Source organism: Callionymus lyra, chromosome 13 (assembly GCF_982586985.1).
Source record: "Callionymus lyra chromosome 13, fCalLyr1.hap1.1, whole genome shotgun sequence".
Taxonomy (NCBI): Eukaryota; Metazoa; Chordata; class Actinopteri; order Syngnathiformes; family Callionymidae; genus Callionymus; species Callionymus lyra.
Window position 1 is genome coordinate 18,787,030 of NC_141830.1, and position 19,444 is coordinate 18,806,473.

At 40.2% G+C, this 19,444-nt stretch overlaps 1 protein-coding gene across 1 annotated transcript in view; it reads right to left on the reverse strand.

The window, feature by feature from the left end:
- The window catches only part of tmem145 (transmembrane protein 145), a 60,652-nt gene that overhangs the window by 30,221 nt on the left and 10,987 nt on the right, over window positions 1-19,444 (reverse strand). Inside the window, exons 2-5 of the mRNA XM_087806046.1 lie at window positions 14,087-14,161; window positions 12,627-12,704; window positions 8,315-8,401; window positions 7,839-7,940 (exon numbers count right to left, since the gene is read on the reverse strand). Of these exons, the coding sequence (XP_087662172.1) occupies window positions 7,839-7,940; window positions 8,315-8,401; window positions 12,627-12,704; window positions 14,087-14,161 (342 nt within the window). The remainder of the gene's footprint in view (window positions 1-7,838; window positions 7,941-8,314; window positions 8,402-12,626; window positions 12,705-14,086; window positions 14,162-19,444) is intronic.

Genomic DNA, 19,444 nt, shown 5'->3' on the forward strand with positions numbered 1-19,444 from the left:
TGTCTGTGTGTGTCTCTGTGTGTGAATGTGTCTCGGTGTCTGTGTGTGTCTCTGTGTGTGAATGTGTCTCGGTGTCTGTGTGTGTCTCTGTGTGTGAATGTGTCTCGGTGTCTGTGTGTGTCTCTGTGTGTGAATGTGTCTTGGTGTCTGTGTGTGTCTCTGTGTGTGAATGTGTCTCGGTGTTTGTGTGTGTTTCTGTGTGTGAATGTGTCTCGGTGTCTGTGTGTGTCTCTGTGTGTGAATGTGTCTCGGTGTCTGTGTGTGTCTCCGTGTGTGAATGTGTCTCGGTGTCTGTGTGTGTCTCTGTGTGTGAATGTGTCTCGGTGTCTGTGTGTGTCTCTGTGTGTGAATGTGTCTCGGTGTCTGTGTGTGTCTCTGTGTGTGAATGTGTCTCGGTGTCTGTGTGTGTCTCTGTGTGTGAATGTGTCTCGGTGTCTGTGTGTGTCTCTGTGTGTGAGTATGTCTTTGTGTGGGTGTGTGTCTGTTTGAGTGTGTGTCTATGTGTGTGAGTGTGTGTCTCAGTGTCTGTGTGTGTTTCTGTGTGTGAGAGTGTCTCGGTGTCTGTGTGTGTCTATGTGTGTGAATGTGTCTCGGTGTCTGTGTGTGTTTCTGTGCCTGAGTGTGCCTTGGTGTCTGTGTGTGTCTCTGTGTGTGAGTCTGTCTTTGTGTGGGTGTGTGTCTGTTTGAGTGTGTGTCTCTGTGTGTGAGTGTGTCTTGGTGTCTGTGTGTGTCTCCGTGTGTGAATGTGTCTCGGTGTCTGTGTGTGTCTCTGTGTGTGAATGTGTCTCGGTGTCTGTGTGTGTCTCTGTGTGTGAATGTGTCTCGGTGTCTGTGTGTGTCTCTGTGTGTGAATGTGTCTTGGTGTCTGTGTGTGTCTCTGTGTGTGAATGTGTCTCGGTGTCTGTGTGTGTCTCTGTGTGTGAATGTGTCTCGATGTCTGTGTGTGTCTCTGTGTGTGAGTATGTCTTTGTGTGGGTGTGTGTCTATGTGTGTGAGTGTGTGTCTTGGTGTCTGTGTGTGTCTCTGTGTGTGAATGTGTCTCGGTGTCTGTGTGTGTCTCTGTGTGTGAGTATGTCTTTGTGTGGGTGTGTGTCTGTTTGAGTGTGTGTCTATGTGTGTGAGTGTGTGTCTTGGTGTCTGTGTGTGTCTCTGTGTGTGAATGTGTCTCGGTGTCTGTGTGTGTCTCTGTGTGTGAATGTGTCTCGGTGTCTGTGTGTGTTTCTGTGTGTGAATGTGTCTCGGTGTCTGTGTGTGTCTCTGTGTGTGAATGTGTCTCGGTGTCTGTGTGTGTCTCTGTGTGTGAGTATGTCTTTGTGTGGGTGTGTGTCTGTTTGAGTGTGTGTCTATGTGTGTGAGTGTGTGTCTCAGTGTCTGTGTGTGTTTCTGTGTGTGAGAGTGTCTCGGTGTCTGTGTGTGTCTATGTGTGTGAATGTGTCTCGGTGTCTGTGTGTGTTTCTGTGCCTTAGTGTGCCTTGGTGTCTGTGTGTGTCTCTGTGTGTGAGTCTGTCTTTGTGTGGGTGTGTGTCTGTTTGAGTGTGTGTCTCTGTGTGTGAGTGTGTCTTGGTGTCTGTGTGTGTCTCTGTGTGTGAATGTGTCTCAGTGTCTGTGTGTGTTTCTGTGTGTGAATGTGTCTGTGTGTGTCTCTGTGTGTGAATGTGTCTCAGTGTCTGTGTGTGTTTCTGTGTGTGAATGTGTCTCGGTGTCTGTGTGTGTTTCTGTGTTCGAATGTGTCTGTGTGTGTTTCTGTGCCTGAGTGTGCCTTGGTGTCTGTGTGTATCTCTGTGTGTGAGTATGTCTTTGTGTGGGTGTGTGTCTGTTTGAGTGTGTGTCTCTGTGTGTGAGTGTGTGTCTTGGTGTCTGTGTGTGTCTCTGTGTGTGAATGTGTCTCGGTGTCTGTGTGTGTCTCTGTGTGTGAATGTGTCTCGGTGTCTGTGTGTGTCTCTGTGTGTGAATGTGTCTCGGTGTTTGTGTGTGTTTCTGTGTGTGAATGTGTCTCGGTGTCTGTGTGTGTCTCTGTGTGTGAATGTGTCTCGGTGTCTGTGTGTGTCTCTGTGTGTGAATGTGTCTCGGTGTCTGTGTGTGTCTCTGTGTGTGAATGTGTCTCAGTGTCTGTGTGTGTCTCTGTGTGTGAATGTGTCTCGGTGTCTGTGTGTGTCTCTGTGTGTGAGTATGTCTTTGTGTGGGTGTGTGTCTATGTGTGTGAGTGTGTGTCTTGGTGTCTGTGTGTGTCTCTGTGTGTGAATGTGTCTCGGTGTCTGTGTGTGTCTCTGTGTGTGAGTATGTCTTTGTGTGGGTGTGTGTCTGTTTGAGTGTGTGTCTATGTGTGTGAGTGTGTGTCTTGGTGTCTGTGTGTGTCTCTGTGTGTGAATGTGTCTCGGTGTCTGTGTATGTCTCTGTGTGTGAATGTGTCTCGGTGTCTGTGTGTGTTTCTGTGTGTGAATGTGTCTCGGTGTCTGTGTGTGTCTCTGTGTGTGAATGTGTCTCGGTGTCTGTGTGTGTCTCTGTGTGTGAATGTGTCTCGGTGTCTGTGTGCGTTTCTGTGTGTGAATGTGTCTCAGTGTCTGTGTGTGTCTCTGTGTGTGAATGTGTCTCGGTGTCTGTGTGTGTCTCTGTGTGTGAATGTGTCTCTGTGTGTGAATGTGTCTGTGTGTGTCTCTGTGTGTGAATGTGTCTCGGTGTCTGTGTGTGTCTCGGTGTCTGTGTGTGTCTCTGTGTGTGAGTCTGTCTTTGTGTGGGTGTGTGTCTGTTTGAGTGTGTCTCGCTCTCTGTGTGTGTCTCTGTGTGTGAGTGTTTCTTGGTGTCTGTGTGTGTCTTTGTGTGTGAGTGTGTCTTGGTGTCTGTGTGTGTCTTTGTGTGTGAGTGTGTGTCTTTGTGTGGGTGTGTCTCTGTGTGTGAGCGTGCCTTGATGTCTGTGTGTGTCTCTGTGTGTGTGTCTTTGTGTGTCTTTGTGTAGGTGTGTGAGTGTGTCTCGGTATCTGTGTGTGTTTCTGTGCCTGAGTGTGCCTTGATGTCTGTGTCTGTCTGTGTGTGTGTCTCTGTGTGTGTATCTGTCTGTGAGTTTAGGTGTGTTCATGTGTGTTTGTGTCTGCATGTATTTGCCTGTATGAATTTGCGTCTGTGTGTGAAGTCTCTTCTTTTTTTTTGTGTCCATGTGTGTGTGTCTGTTAGTATGTGTTTGTGTGTCTGCATTTTGTGTGTGTTTCTCTGTGCGTGTGTGAGTGTGGATACAAACATCCTCGGAGCTACAATTTTGTCTTGAGATCTCAATGTTTTGTCAGTGTTGTTAAGAGTTCTATGAAGCTCTAATTGAATCCTGTGCTCGATTTAGGAAAATATAAATAGATTTAATTATCTGTAAACATTATTTCATGTGTAAAAATAATCTGCTCTTTTGATGCAGAGAAAACAGCATATCTGCAGTTATTAAAAAAGTCATTATTGTTAGCTTGATTTATTTAATATTTGTTTTCAAACCGTATAAAAAAAATTGAATTAAAATACTAATTATTTCAAACAATAAAAGGGCTTTTATGTAAATATATCTGGTTCTCTGGTTTCCAATCCAAAAACATACAGAGTTAGAAAAAATTAAAATAGATGTGAGTGTATGTGTTTGTTTGTCTCCGTGACTGTTCAGGGTGTCCTCAGACTCTTACCTGAGGTAGCTGGGACAGACTCCAGAATACAGAACAGCCTCAAAATGTATTTAAGCCTCAAAGCATTTGTGTGTCAAGTAAGAATGACAGATTTTCAACACATTTGTCAGAAACTTAAATTAAAAAAGGTAATGAAAGGTAGAACCTCAAATAGAAAACAACTAGAAATGAAATAAAAGACAAAACAGTTACATTGTTGCGGTTCATAAGACACTCCTCGTCTCATAAACAACTACAGCATATTAAACGACTACTTTGTTTCCCATTAGAAACGTAGATGTTTACTTCTTTCTTCTCCCTGCCTCGGATCCACAACTGTGCCCAGATTTTGAGACGATGTTCACTGCACAGAAGCCTTTTGGCCATTTTCCCAGGATATGAGCAGGTTTGTCTGTTTCTGCTTGTTGCTGAGAGCAGAGCAGAGTGAGGTGAGAGGATTATACATCGGGATGAGTGCTAAGTGGGTTGCACACTCCAAAAGCTGTGGAAAAACGTGTTTTTATAAAACGAGTTAAAAGGTCTAGAAAAGTAATTAGTGGGCATAATGTGAAAATCCATTCTCGCCGTCCTTTAATCATATTTCTACTACAGTATATACTAGTTTGTATTCAACGGTCAACGAATGTGTTGATTTAAGTGCCTCTTACACATTGATTTTAATTGGTAATGTCAGTACAACACAGGCAGTGGTTAAAATAGATGATAGTAGTTAGTCGAGGGGAGCAGCTTCCAGTACCTGGTTCTATAATCTCTGATGATGTCTCATCAGATAACGAACAATACAAAAACTCTCTTTTCATTGAATTATTTACATTAGAAAATGTGCTTAAGCTCCGCCCACTGAAAACACTTTCTGGAGAAAAGTTTGTCACCCCACGTCATCAATTCCGGAAGTCCCCATCTCAAAGGGGACTTGTTGTATAATCAAAGCGGTGCGTGATTACAGCTGGCTGGACGAGGAATGGATCCATTATTCCGTCAAAATGGGATCCATTGTCGTAACCTTTTGTTTGCTGAGATTCCCAACACGGGAGAACTTTATAAAGTAATAAGTTCAAAACATTATCATGATGAGGGACTTACTGCATCTTGGAGAGAAGAAACATCAACATTTGAAACATGTGCTCAGTCTGGAAAGTTGGGTTTTCACATGAATTGCTCTTTCACTATGAGAGTGCTGAACATTAGAATTAGAAGTGTAAACAGTTTATGTCCTCAAAAGCTCAGTTTTGAAATATAAGTGGAGAGCACTCACTTCCTTTGTCTGTCCCTCTAGAGTCTAGACTGACTGCGGTGGAGATTCAACATACAGGTGTTTTTGGGTAAGAAAACAGAAGCTCAGAATGTATTGTGTGATGAAGTAGAACGATAACAATTATGGAAGAACGTGTTGTCAAGGTCACATTGCTTCAGTCACGGACCAAACGCTCGAGAAAGAACCGCTGACACAAGAGAGGGTTTTTTGAAAGTGTGTTTCGCTGGTGTAGAGTTAGATCGATGCTCTTCCTCTCGTAACGAACAAACATCTAATAAATGAAGTGCATCAGAGCATCCTTCAGACGGTCATGAAGCCACAGCCGCAATATTGTTGTTGTTATTATCACTAGCATTGCCTTTATTAGAGTTTGTTTTATCATTGAAACAAAATAAATCTTCAATACTATTCCAGGGAATACTGAAGTGATAAAGTCACAGTGTCCTCTTGCCTGTAAGGGCGACAGGGTTACTTTTTTTAGTAGTTCTGTACGTACAAAAGTCTCCTGATAAAAACTAGATCTAGTTTTGGACAATTCTGCTGCTACTTTTCCTTTGGTTCTAATACGTGAGCTAATAAGTTGTGAGTTCTTAAGTCTCTATGAACGTGCATCATGTGATTGACACATCATAATCCAATTTTCTAAAGTAGACTGTTCAATTTGATGGGCTGATATTGTTCTTTGTATTTATATGTTTTATATTTTTGGCTTGGGAACTCTTAATTTACAAGTTCCCATCGTGGTGTGAACGAACACTTTATAATCCCTAGACCACAGAACTGCACCACAACTTTATAGGCTTTATAACATTAGGAAGTTATCTAGCAATGTCCACGTGTTTGCTTGTAAAACCCTGTCCTAAAAATACTCACTGTTCCTCAGGCCCAGAGACAAGATCCTTCCTCATCACTTCCAAATTCCACCAGGGGTTGACCCACATTGGGGATTAACACGAATACATGCTAATGTGCAGATGAAGTTCCTACAAAAACTCTATCACCAGGTTGTGAAATTAAAGCGCTAACTAGAAGTGGCAAGTGAGTGAAACCAAACTTAACCAGGATTGTCATCAATTTATTGGACTCCCTTGGCCCAACTGGTCCCAAAATGCTGATGCACTTGGATGGCGGCCAGTTCAATTCAACTCCCAAATTACATTTTACACCCTCGTGGCAGCAGGGATGGAAAATCCACCTAAAAAGATGATTATTAAAGTTAAACCTTCCCTTTTTTTCCATGGCAACTTTCTGAAACTTGAAAGCTCAAGCTAACATTTGAAATAAAAGTGTCAGATTACAAGAGGCAATCAATGGTTCTGTTTAAAAAACATTCAAATGTTTCTTCAAAAAGCAGAAAATTCCCTCTCATGAGCTACATTTTCTCCTCGTCTCCTTCAGCTCGGTGCAAACAGCTTTTATAAGAAGCCTTTACAAATCCTCTGGTTCCGGAGGCGGTGACACGTTTTCATCATGTAACCATAAACTGATCAATTAAAAAAACGTTCCCGCAACTACAAAATGCAAAACATAAATCATTTTCAATAGAGTTATAATAAACCTTGCATAACCACATGAGACAATATTGCACAATTTTACTGACATGATGAGTTTCTCACTAAATTAATAATTTGACTGATTTTGCTCGATAAATCACAAAAAATTCAGTTACACCAGCCATCTTACAAACACCAAATGATGGGTTTAAATTAAATATTTCAGTGCTCAGCCTCAACCACCAGGGATCATGAAAAAAGAAAGCGGCTGGTCCAATCATCTGAACCTTCACAAACATTGATTCTGTGATCATGTAGTGGCAAGAATAATGTAACTGAGTGAACTGATGACATTTGGAGTCTCATCACTCTCTGGACAAGATTGTTTGGTGTGAGTCAGATGTCACGTGTCAATCAAGTGACTGAGTGGATGACGGGCGGACATCTATTTTCTTAATGTTTAATGTGATTCACCCACGCTTCCTTTGAGACGGATTGTTAGACGGTGATCGATATTGATCAGCCCTTTCTCTAGAACTTCAACATGAAGGTCTCAGATCGTCTCTGGCAGGCTACCGTCCTTGCACTGACAAGGTAACATGAAACCTGTGCTTGTATTTTTGATGTTGAATTCACTCTCCCTCTCACTGTAAACAAATATTGCATTTCTCTGCAGTACAAATACAGATGATACACAAGACAACCAACTGAAACACATGTGGCAGCATTAGGCAACACCATGGTTGTTGTAAAAAATAAATTGATAATTAATCGTTTATATATACATACGAAAATGTCAAAAGTCTAAGTTAATTTGCTTTATTTTAACCTTGCAGCGTTTGCTTCCTAATAAAGTATTCTGCAGCAGTTTCTGCTCCACATTCTATTATAACGTGTGAAAAAGCTAAAGTCACATCTTCATGTGTTCAAAGTCATCAATGTGACGGTCCTCGTAGCATTGCAACACCAAAAAAGCCGGTTTGATCTTTTTTTTTTTTTCCCAGCCGGGCCTGGGGACATTAATGTGTTAGAAGCCACATCTGAAATTAATGTGCGAATGAGAAAAACAAAAATATTCCCAGCAGACTCGGGACTGTTCTCAGAGAGGCGTGATGTTTTCACCGCTTTAAATTAAAGACTTGGATATGATTTTAAATAAATGACTTGAAGTAAGACTTATTTTTTTGTTTTGTTTTTTTTTCAACTTTCACGTTACGACATCTGAAAAATTTAGAAAAATAAAGGTAGAGGTCAAACATTGTATTAACCACTAATAATGATTAAAACACGGTGAAACATTTCGTTTGTTATCCTGAGAGAAACAAAAGAGCCAGTGAACCCCGTAGAATGTAGAATGCTGCTTGTCGCCATGGCAACAAGCTCGCAACACACTTTGTTCTTGTTGAAAAGAAACGGTCAAATGTCAGCACTCACCCCACACTTGCTGAGAGCGATATACCACCATCGCTCCCTCACCGAGCGGAAGCTCCGTCCACCGACGCAGCTCAGAACTTCCTCGCTGCCGTCACCTTCCACCTGCGAGAGAGACGGCGAGATTGAGGCGACACTCATCCCTCACATGAAAAAATACTTCAAATGGAAAACGTGTCAACGGAAGCCATTAGTCGTCACACACGCTTCCTGATGAAACAAACACTGTTGAGACGTATCCACGTGATGACAACAAATAGAGACGAGCAGTTGGTGAACCTTGAAGCACCATCTTCCCTTAATCACAAGACATCAATAGAAATCTTTTTTACAAGATGGCAGCACTGGTAAATAACAGCCTGATTATGAATTAATTAATTAATTGAATGTACAGTGAAGCCCACACACTGAGATCAAGCATGTTCTGAAGAAGTATGTGTGGGCGAAACCCCTGTCTCTTGAGTGTGCGATCATCTCACCACGCAGCCGGACCAGGTGTAGCGGGTGGTGAGGTTGATGACCTGGTTGTTCTCTGGCCTCAGCACAGCTTCTTTCTGGTAGCAGGTCTAGCAGACAAAAGGCGAAAATTAGTTGTTTTTTTTTAAATAGATGAATGGATATCTGCTCCACTCCTACTCATCTGACAGCATTCTTCTAAAAAGCAATTTCATCCTAATTAACTCTCTAATGACAATCCAGTTAATCAGCGATAGAAGATTCAAGAACCACCTGAAAGCGAGAGAAACGACACGACGAAATTTCCCCTGAACCATCGAGTTAAGTTATACATCTTTGCTCAAAGCGTCAGTGATGAGTTCACTGAGTGGGAGTCAGACAAAGCATTTTATTTGCAGAAATATTAGTTTAAAACTAGGAAGGAACAACAGGACAGTGACTGAATAATAACAAACCAGGAGTGACACGTTTTTGTTAAAATGCATCATCTCGGTTTGATTAGTCAAGTCTGTTAAAAGAGAAAAACACTTACACAGCATAGAGTTTTAATCAAAAGTCCAGGTCACATTGCAAGTACTTGGAGTAGTGAAGTGGTTCATTATTGAAACGCTGACGCCACATTGTCTGGCCCGACTTGTTGAGAGATTCTCTCATTGACATTATTTTCTTTTATAGAGCATTTGTCAGCTGAGCTGAACATTATTGAAAGTCAGTTCAAAACTGAGCTCTGAACTCAACCTGTCAGACGACAAGATCATGGTGCAGTTTAGCACGGAGATGGAAGATAACATCTAAGACACATTGAAGGTGAACGAAGGAAATGCACACGGAGACCAAAGAGAGAGCGAGAGGGCTGACTTGTTAGGGGAGGCTTTGAATCCCGATGTTCTGCTCATTCACCCTGGACAATTTGTGTTTGAACTGCTCCCTATAGACAGGAGCTCCAGAACACTCCCCCTCTTGCCTCATGAGCAAGATCTTCCCCTCTGGCGATGGAACACCTCCTAACGCGCCCACCCCAACTTACACTGACACACACAAAATCTTTTATTAATCTAAACCTCCTACATTTTTACTGAACACCGAGACACACGGTGAAATGTTTCCCGCAGCATTGACGCTCGTCTGTTCATGCTCTTGTTTTTCTAAGATGTTGAGAGACGATGTATCATTTAACATTTAGCCGTGACGATTTGACCACACACTAAATATCAGTGAGCAGGACTCAATTTTACAGCGTTTTGAGAAGCGTGACTTCTTCTACCCCCGCCAAGGAACACTGAGGATTTCTTAACTTTTATTAGTACATTTTCCATCGTAAATTCCCCAGAATTACCTGGACCTTTTTAATTCCATTACTATTATTAAAGTAGTATTATTATCATAACCCCTACATCATTATATAATTGGGAACCTTGTTAGAAATTATGTGACGATCACAAAATAGTATTTTCTCTGAAGAACGATATTAATTTCTTAACTTTGTGCATCAAAGTTTACTTAGTATCAAGTTTCAAGTTAATTATGCATACTACTAAAAGACGAGTTGATTTGCATTATTTTATTTATCTTCCTCTGCTTACCCAGGGGTGGGTAAACGGGTGGAACATATCAACCGGTTTACCAGTATACCCAATCTTCCCTCACTCTTGAACAAGACCCAGAGATTCTGGATCTCTTCCACTTCGGGCAGGATCTCTGTCAGCCACATAATAATGCTTGGAGGTGTTGATATTATCACTACTGCTTCAAAATCGATTATGAAATTATTATTTTCTTTCCTCATTAAAAAAGAAAAAAGAAACAAACTGTCACAAAGATTCAAGCATAAAATGTTTTCATCTTCAGCACTATTTGGATAATCCTGCTTTTTCTGAGCTGGATGTTTAGTTGCTGTTACTGTACAGACTTGACAACATTGGGTAAAATAGGGTTTCTGGCCTTAAAATGGTCTGTTTCTGATCATCTGAACAGTGACTTCCTTGTGTTCTGTTCAATCTGCTCAAAGTGGAAAATTAAACGATATTTAGTGGGATTAAAAGCAGGAGCAGAAGTTATGTTTTGATCTTGTTGTCCAGATTTAAATACAATAGGAGTAAAAGTCAATATACTAATGTACATGTCCATGTATTGGTCAAAAGCAATGTTCACATTTCTTTATCCAGAAAAGACCGAAAACATCCAAACACCTCCACACTCCTTTCATGTCATCAGAAATTGTTTGTTAAAAAAAAGGCTCAGTAACCTTGAAGCTTTTGCTACAAACAATCTTAAAATAGACAATTGTTTAGTTTCTTCTGAACAATTTCTCTTGTCTCTTGAAAGTTCTCCCAACACTGTCAACAATGAAATTACATTTCATTCACATTTTCGTTGTAACTAATACACTCTCAAAAACATACATAATTTAAACAACATAATGGTTTAATTTAGCAACATTATTTCACAGCCTTTGTTTGAATTTGCATGTTCACTTCCTCTCAACAACCCTCTCAGTAACAGTGGAACAGGTAACCAATCACAGTCATTCATCACTTTTGACATAGCAACAGACTAAGAAGTTAAATAAATATAGTAAGGAAGGTGGTTGCAGTAGAAAGTACCTTCCAATATGTGCTGTAGTTATAATGCAGTTTATCTGCTGTTGAGATAAATCCTCTCTTTGAAACAGAGTGAACAATGACAAGGAGCTTAGCAGTCCACGACTGCTGTATGCTACAATATAATTGAATCAATAATACCATGTGTAAGAAAAAGTAATCCGCAAAACAGCAAGACCACAGAAGGTAAACAGTGATATGGTGTTCATTTTGTTGCGCCATTTGGGCTTGTGTGGTAATGCAATCTACACCAACATACATCGTAAATAAGTAAGTAAGTAAGTAAGTCATTTATATTTATAGAGCGCTTTTTTAGACCAGGGTCACAAAGCGCTTAAACAATCAAAAAAAATACTCGACAATAAAATACTTTCTTAAGACTTAATGTCTTAAGAAATAAAGAATTCTCAATTTATTTATAATAAATACACGTTTAGAATTTTTCTGGAAGATTTATTATTTAGAACTGATTATTTTACAATGATCTAAGAACTTTTCACTTAAACCTTTCAGCTTATTTACTATCCCTATTATTCCTGTTTGTAAATCCCTTTTCTATATACAAACTGTATTTTGTGAGCACACTTCAAGTACTTCTACTCGATTTCCTGTAACGTTTATTTTAGAATCTCTCCATCATAACCAGACAGAACGGGATTACAGATCATTTCCCTCCAGCAGCTTTTCTGTGTACAGAGAAGTTCATCTCTTGCTTGTGAGATTGTGACGGAGCCGGTGACCAGGAATGGCCAAAAGATTTTAGACGCTCACTCCATCTTAGGAGACGGTACAGTGGCCATAGGAAACCGTTGTCCTAGCCGGGAGTGCATTAAACACAGCGACAGCCCATTATTTCCCCCTGCTTACTCCCCCTTGGCACATAAAAGTGGCTTTTCACATAAAAACATTCTTGTTGTTTAGATTTCATCTAAAAATAACCTATGATCTTAACTTAAATCATTAATAACTTCTTCATCTACAGCTGGGGTCCCCAACCTTTTTTAAACCACGGACCAGTTTAATGTCGGACAAGGTTTCTCGGACCCGTGCAAGTACCATTTCAGGTCTGGGCACTTTCTACATGACGACAACAAACGTCAAAAACGCTAACGTCTCTTGAAAAGCTTTTTTTATGTGTAAAAAAAATATATAAAACATTCAATATAAATGTGAAATATGTTGTAGAAAGTGTCCTTCAATCGCACAATTGAAGTTATTTTCACTAATAAAAACGTTTTTTTCAAAGACGTTTGCAACTGTTAATTGTATTTTTAATGTAATAAAATTACACCTGAACTCCTTTGAACTTTATTTACAGCGTACTCGTAACATCACGACAAAAACATAACATAAAGTAACATCCACTCTGACCCTCCGTTGTCTTTATCGTGCTCCTCCGCATGCTTTCTGGTCGCTATGGCAACGTGTAAAGATACCTTCAAAATAAAATGATACAGGTAAAAAAGCGATGCACCATGAAACGCGTTTAAAGTGCATTTATGGTGTTTTACTCACCATAACACCGCTATCACGTGACCCGTACCGGGCCACGGCCAGGTGGTTGGGGACCCCTGATCTACAGTATACGTGTGCGTTTTGTCTTTGTTGAAATTAAAAACCCTTCAGCAGCAAGTGGGAGTAGCATCTCTGACATTTAAGTCAGCGATTGGATTTAGCCATCGTTTTCCATAACAGCATGTCATCTCGCAGGAAGCAAGCAGTGTCGGTATCTCACCTTTTCAGGCCTCTTGTAGACGGCGGGCCACTGAGAACTGTCGTCGAAGTAGAGCAGTATGTTCTGACAGCAGCGGGACTGCAAGAGGGAGAGAGATTAGTTCGACAGGCAGGGCGGGATGTGCACGGATCAGAGGAGAGGCTGTGAGACGGCTCGAGATTTGAATGACAAATCGGATAAACCGGTTCAAAGTTAGACGACGGGGAGCGTTGACAAACATGCTGTGAGAGCCGGGAATTTCAGGGAAACGGATATAAATAAAAAGTCAACCTTTATTTAAATCCTCGGATGTAAAGGTTTTGTTTGCAGTGATCAGTGACAGCGAAGGTAGAGGCACCAGGTTCAGACTTTCAGAAACTTATTTTAGCTCTTCTTGGGATCACAAAGGTGTTTCTAGGTTCAGCAGGAAACAGTCTCTCCAACATGATCCAGGTGTGATCAAAGGTCTCCACGCCAAGTACAAGCCTACTCAACTCAACCCTCGCAGAGTTTCTACTCTCAAGTGAATGATTGAGCTCCTCTTATCTCTAAGTCATTTGGGTGTTTGTATTCACCATCTTGTTGATGGAGTCAACATGGCGAGCTCTTCTTCACAATGACAGATGACACCGAAACCATGAGTTAGGACGCTGCACCGATGCATTTGTCCATCTCACCATCCATCTTACCCTCACCCATGAGTAAGAACATTACATACTACAGGGTTCTCGCCAGCGCCATTCAGCATAGGAGCCCCCTACGCTGTGATATTGATCCCCTACGGTGTGAATTGGGCGCTGCGTAGGGGGGATTTTCTTTATTTTCTGTCTTTATTTCACAAAATTTGGCCCTCAAAAGGAAGAAATAGTGTTTCAGAGTGTTACAAATTCCAAATTTCCTTCCCTACAGTACACTGTAGCCTACGGCTGTGAAAAATCCTGGTGAGAACCCTGTACTATTGTGTTGTCTTTGGATCAAGGTGGACGACTTCCACCACTGCATATGTATTAATGGAAGCCAGGGAGGTTGTTTGCCTTGACGAAGAGACAAAACTAGGGATACCACAAACACATTTGTTGTGAGGCCTTCCGTTCACCTTGACCCTGAGATAACAAGAGGGTCAACTCGGGGAGGAAACTCTCCTCCAACCTGTACAGAATATTTCACTCTGAGGACCATGGTCTGGGGGATTAAAAGCAATTGGAATCTGCATTAATCCTTTAAGTTAAGCAGTTATCTAATAAATAAAATATATACTCATTTTATAAAACACACATGGAGATAAAATTGATTTGAAAAAGTAAGTAAGTAATAGTTATTTGAAAAGCGCTTGAACAAAACAAAAGCAATACACAGTTTAAAGTACATACACATTTAAAAACCCTAAAAGGCCAAGACAACATAAGACAAACACAGGAGTGCCAGAAGATTAGGAAAAAGCCTGGACAGATAAAAAGGTCTTAAGATGTTTAAAGACCTACCTTGGAATAACGGAATCGGAAATCCAGCCGTCCGAACTCAGTGAGAAAACAGAAGCGAGTGAGGAAGACCCAGTCCTGCAGGGAAACAGAAGCGTGAGAAGCGATACACAGTAGAACTCACTTGAGGCCACATCATCGAGATAAACCCTTGATTTGAAGAAAAGCCTCAGCTCTCACCAATGACATTCGGACGACGACTGAACACTTTATGGTCCAAAAACTCAAGTCCATTGATTCTATATCATACAAGTTAAATAAATGTTCGTGTTGATATTGCGACTTATAACAATGTCGGTGTTTAAGATAAGATAAGAAACAGAGATTATCAATTATTGTTAACCACTATAGATTGAGCCTCTACATGTGAATAGACAACATCACAGACTTCTTGTCACGGACATGTTTGACTCAGACTGAGTCACAAGGGTTACTGGAGTACAGTTAAATCAGGTTATTTGTATTCAGAGAGCAAAGATCTCCAAATGTCGGCGACCAGCAGAAGACAGTGACAGACAAAGTGGGAAAATGGCATTTTAAGTATAAGAAAAATTAATTATAAAAACACTTTTGCAAAGACTTTAAGAATGCTGATTTTTTTTTTTCAAATGTCAGTTCTTTCCACCCCTCCTTTAGCTCTGCACATGCTGCTCTTTCACTCTCTCTTCCATTCTTTCTATCAAACGATCCAGACTTTCAATCAGCCGTAAATCAGTTCATGATCAAGTCCATTGCTTCTTGATCCCATCAATCACTCCTTCGCAACCTTTCTTTCAATAAACTTCTCCACATTCTCCTTGACTTTCTTCATCCCTCCCTCTCGTGGATCAGCTCATCCTCTCATCCCTATTCCATCCCCTCATTAATTCAAACCGATTCATAGATGAGGTGAACGAATGTGATCTGACGGAAACATGCTTCTATGCATCTGTAACATTGAAAGTGCTGCCACAGCCCATATATAACTTATCACTGCAATGTATCCGTTTTAACATTTAAATTATGCGTCAGATTCGATCATCATTATCAGAATCTGAAAATGTGTATTGCCTGTGTTGTATAAAAAACACAGGAAATGTAAGAGGTGTTGTGGAATACAGTTTAGATTAATATGATATAAATATAACTAAAGATTAATAAAACTCAATAAGCAACATTGGAGTAGGCATATACAAATTAAACCAAAGATGTGTTGTTCATGATCTGGACAAATTAAGTAACTGTCGTTATTGTTTTTTTTATTATTTAATTTTTTTTTCTTTTCTCAGTGACTTCTCCATCTTCCTGTTAACAAATGGCAGTTGCATGGACTCTTGAAATACCATTAGTAGATTAGACTCATGAAAAGCTGAAATTGAAGCTAAAATCGTATTTTCCGATTAGTCGACTAATTAAATAAAACATTGATAATCAAAAAAGTGGTTTGTTGCAGCCCTACTACAACATTGAAATGTGAATCACAACTCTCAAAATAATAATTCCATCAGTTTAAATCAAGGATGCACAGAACACGTGGATGATTTTGGGCTTAAGAAATGTTAACAAATCAAAACACCACGTCTAAAACAACATGAGGTGAGCAACAACCCGTATAGTGTGAAAAAAAACGTGCTAAATGTGTGATGTAAACATTTACATTTATAAGTCAAAAATAAACCACAAAAATTTCAGTGCAGAGTGAAGAAAAGTGCAAACACTCATTCTGCCTTTTCTTTCTGCACATTTTTGTTTCTCTTGTATTTAAGTGCACCTCCTGTCATACCCATAAAAATATTATTATTTACGCAATTTGAATTGTCCGAACATGTCGAAAACACTTGAGTCTTGTTCTTCCATCCATCTTTACTGCAGTCATCATATTAGACGAGTGTGTTGTCAACTCACTAACTACCTCGAAAACTACATGTTGTTCTGTGTTGTTGAGACACTTGTAGCATTTTATCCACACAGTTGTCATTTACTGCTGCTCTTTAGCTTTAGCTATGGTAACCACGCCCTGTTTTGTCTATAAAAACAAGTCCCTTGGGGGGTGGATACTTCCGGGATTAATGACGCGCAGTGGCAAAACTAGATATTCGACCAATCACAGCCGAGTGGGTGTGGTTAGGTTAAAAATAAAAAATTCAGGAACATGTGAATATTACAATGAGAGTAGAGCTCTTTTAAGACACAAATAAACACATAAGTTGTCCTTTAAGGGGAAGAAAATGTGAGTATTTCAAATACATAATGCAGAAAAGGTGACCATTTTCGACTGCGGTGCAGGGAAAGACAAGCAGCCCTGCCTCATCCCACAGCTGGTAAACAGCTACTCGGCAGAAGTACTGCTAAGCACCATCATTAACATAATTCCTCTGGGGCAGGAAAAAATCTATTAAGAGAACATTAACAAAATATTTCCAACTGTGTATTAACATCCAGGACCTCGACTACACAAGGAACATAGAGCATAAGTTGACCCTTCTGGAGACCAAGACGTGGCACCGAAGAGGGATTTTATAACTGAACTGGCTGTAAACAATACCTGCAGTGAGATGAGATTGAGGCAACAGAGTAAGACGGGGAGGTCACACTGCTGGAGGGAGGGAACACAGAGGGCAGTGCGGAGCTGCTAGCACTTTACAAGAGAGGAGCAGGTGTACCATGCATTCTTAATAACACTGAGCAATCATATATATATATATATATATATATATATATATATATATATATATCCATCGCAGCATATGTATTCCTGGAAGCCAGGAAGGTCGTTCATCTTGACCCAGAGACAACACAAGGGATACCACAAACACATTTGTTTAACACAAGGTGTTAATGTCACGTAATCTACACACACACAAAAATAATTTCTTACTTACCAACTTAACTTTTACTGATAGGTATTTACTTCAATGAACAAACTCACACACATAACACATTTTTAACACCTATTGTAATTATTGCTAATTGTTGATTTTTTTTTACATTTTCACATCATTTATGTGTCTATTAGCTTTCATTATTAAACAATATTATTTTATTATTATTTTAAAAAGACATCTCAATTGCTCAGCTAAATTTCTCAAGAAGTTCCAACTGAAATGAATTATTCTTTTAATTATTTGAAGTAATCGCAATTCCTTGATTTAAGGGAGGTAAGCATACGGTAACAGCAATTCATATGATGGAATGGTTTTTATTAGGGATGTGCAGATTCACCGATTCAGTACGTCGATACAATTATGTAAGATGCGGCTTCATTGGAAGATTCAATGTACATCTGATTTTATTTGCGTGTTAATTTACATTTCAACAACTCTAGCCTTTTTGCATTTGCAATACAAGGGAAACATTAATTATTTGGTTTTCTTGAGGCAAACTAAATGAATCGTCGCATCGTCAGGCACTGGTGCGAGTGAGGGAGGTCGTTCACCTTGACCCAGAGACAACACAAGGGATACCACAAACACATTTCTTTAACACAAAGGTTAATGTCACGTGATCTACACACTAACTATGATATTCCAGAACATTTATGAGTAATAACTCTAAAAACAATCCTTGTTGCCACAGTTTTATTGTGTTGGACACTCGTTGTCATTTAAGTTTTTTTTGGATAAAAACAATCTTTTATAGTACAGTGCTATTAGACTGATTGGCAATCGTCTCGGGTGAATTCCCGTCTCACTGCAACCGCTGCAGAGACTTCTTCGTCCAGGACGATAGTCTGTAGCCGTAACCATGACGACACGGGCGACAGAAGAGACACGAGCTGTAAGCGCAGTAAATGGCTTGGTTGGGACCCTTCTATTGGATGTGCACGAACGCGCCTGTAGACCATCATCTGGCTGTTTTGTTTTTTTCCCACACCAACAACCCAGTTATTGTCATAGCGACCGCAACATGCCTTAGTTCCCAGCTGCCATAGAAACATCAAAGGCCGGGTCAGCGGTTCACAACACAGAGACTGTTTTGCCGCTCGTATGTTTCTGCAGCCACTGCCCTGCTGTCAGAGCTGCACTGTAGACACTTCTGTAGAAGAACTATTCCTGTATAGACCCGACTCAAGCACAAACATACAACACCATTGAAGCATCGCTAAAAACGTTTTTAACAAAAATCATTTTCCCTTGTTAGACAAGTGTTCTTCACAACGTTTAGTGCTCTCTCCTGAAGGAGGCACCTTTTTATTTACCTGATCTAATTCAACAGCCATGATCTTGTTCATTCACTTCCTTTTACTGAATATCAATCCGTTAATGCCGACATTAAAGTTTCTATTTTTGTATACATAAAAATCTAAGACAAATGATCAGGGTTAACAGTGTTATGGAATAATGGATTTTGAATATTAGCCTAAACTATTGTTTGTAAAAGCCAAACAATATTATGTATAAAAATAGGGTCACAAAGCGCTTAAACAACATTCAATAAAGTATATACTTTAAAGGTCAAGATAAAACTGAGAACACAACAGGAGTTCCAGAAAATCAAGGAAAAGCCTGAACAAATAAAAAGGTCTTAAGATGTTTCTTGAAGGAGTCAGTAGATCATCAAACACAAAGAGAGAGGAAGATAATTTCAAAGCATAGGAGTAACAGTCTGGAAGGATTTCTCTCCTCTGGTCCTGAACTGTGTGCGAGGAACCATCATTATATACTTGTGATGATGCAAAATCAGATATTCTCGTTAAAGATCTCAGATGCATATGAGATCTTTAATCTATAAAAGCTGATTTTTTTTTGCCGGGTTGAGAGAAAGAATCATGGAAATGTGGCGCTAACTATAAATGCAGCGCTTTTCACACGAGAACGATGCATTCAATGACATCATAATTGCAACAGTGCAATCAAGCGTAGGATATATTGTAATTAAACACCTAACTTGCTTGTACTCGTTCTGCTTCCGGTGGCGCCTTTGACCGGCAATGCCTAGGTTTCCTGATCTTGAGTTTTTAACCTCAAACCTTACGGATCTATGATCGTGAGTCTCGGTGTAGCATCAGAAAGTCGTTGGAGGACTTTTACACACGGGACAGTTACGAACGCAAGAAATCTAGGAAGAAATTCTCCCGTTCAGGTGTACAGGTAAAGAGAAGACGCGCTGCAGCTCACCTGGACTCTGACATCATCAGACGTACTCGATGTCTGCGCTCCATTCCTCCCTGTTATGTGTGACAACAGGTCAGCACTGCCGCTTGACTGGACCTCAACCACTGCCTCAGTGACATCGTCAGTGCTGCATATCGACCTGTTTAATGCTCGCTCCATTGCAAATAAATCCTTTTCTCTGAGTAATCTCTTCACAAGAGAAAAGTTGGATTTATTGTTTCATTCAGAGACATGGCAGAGAGAGGAAGAGTTTATTCATCTTGAATTA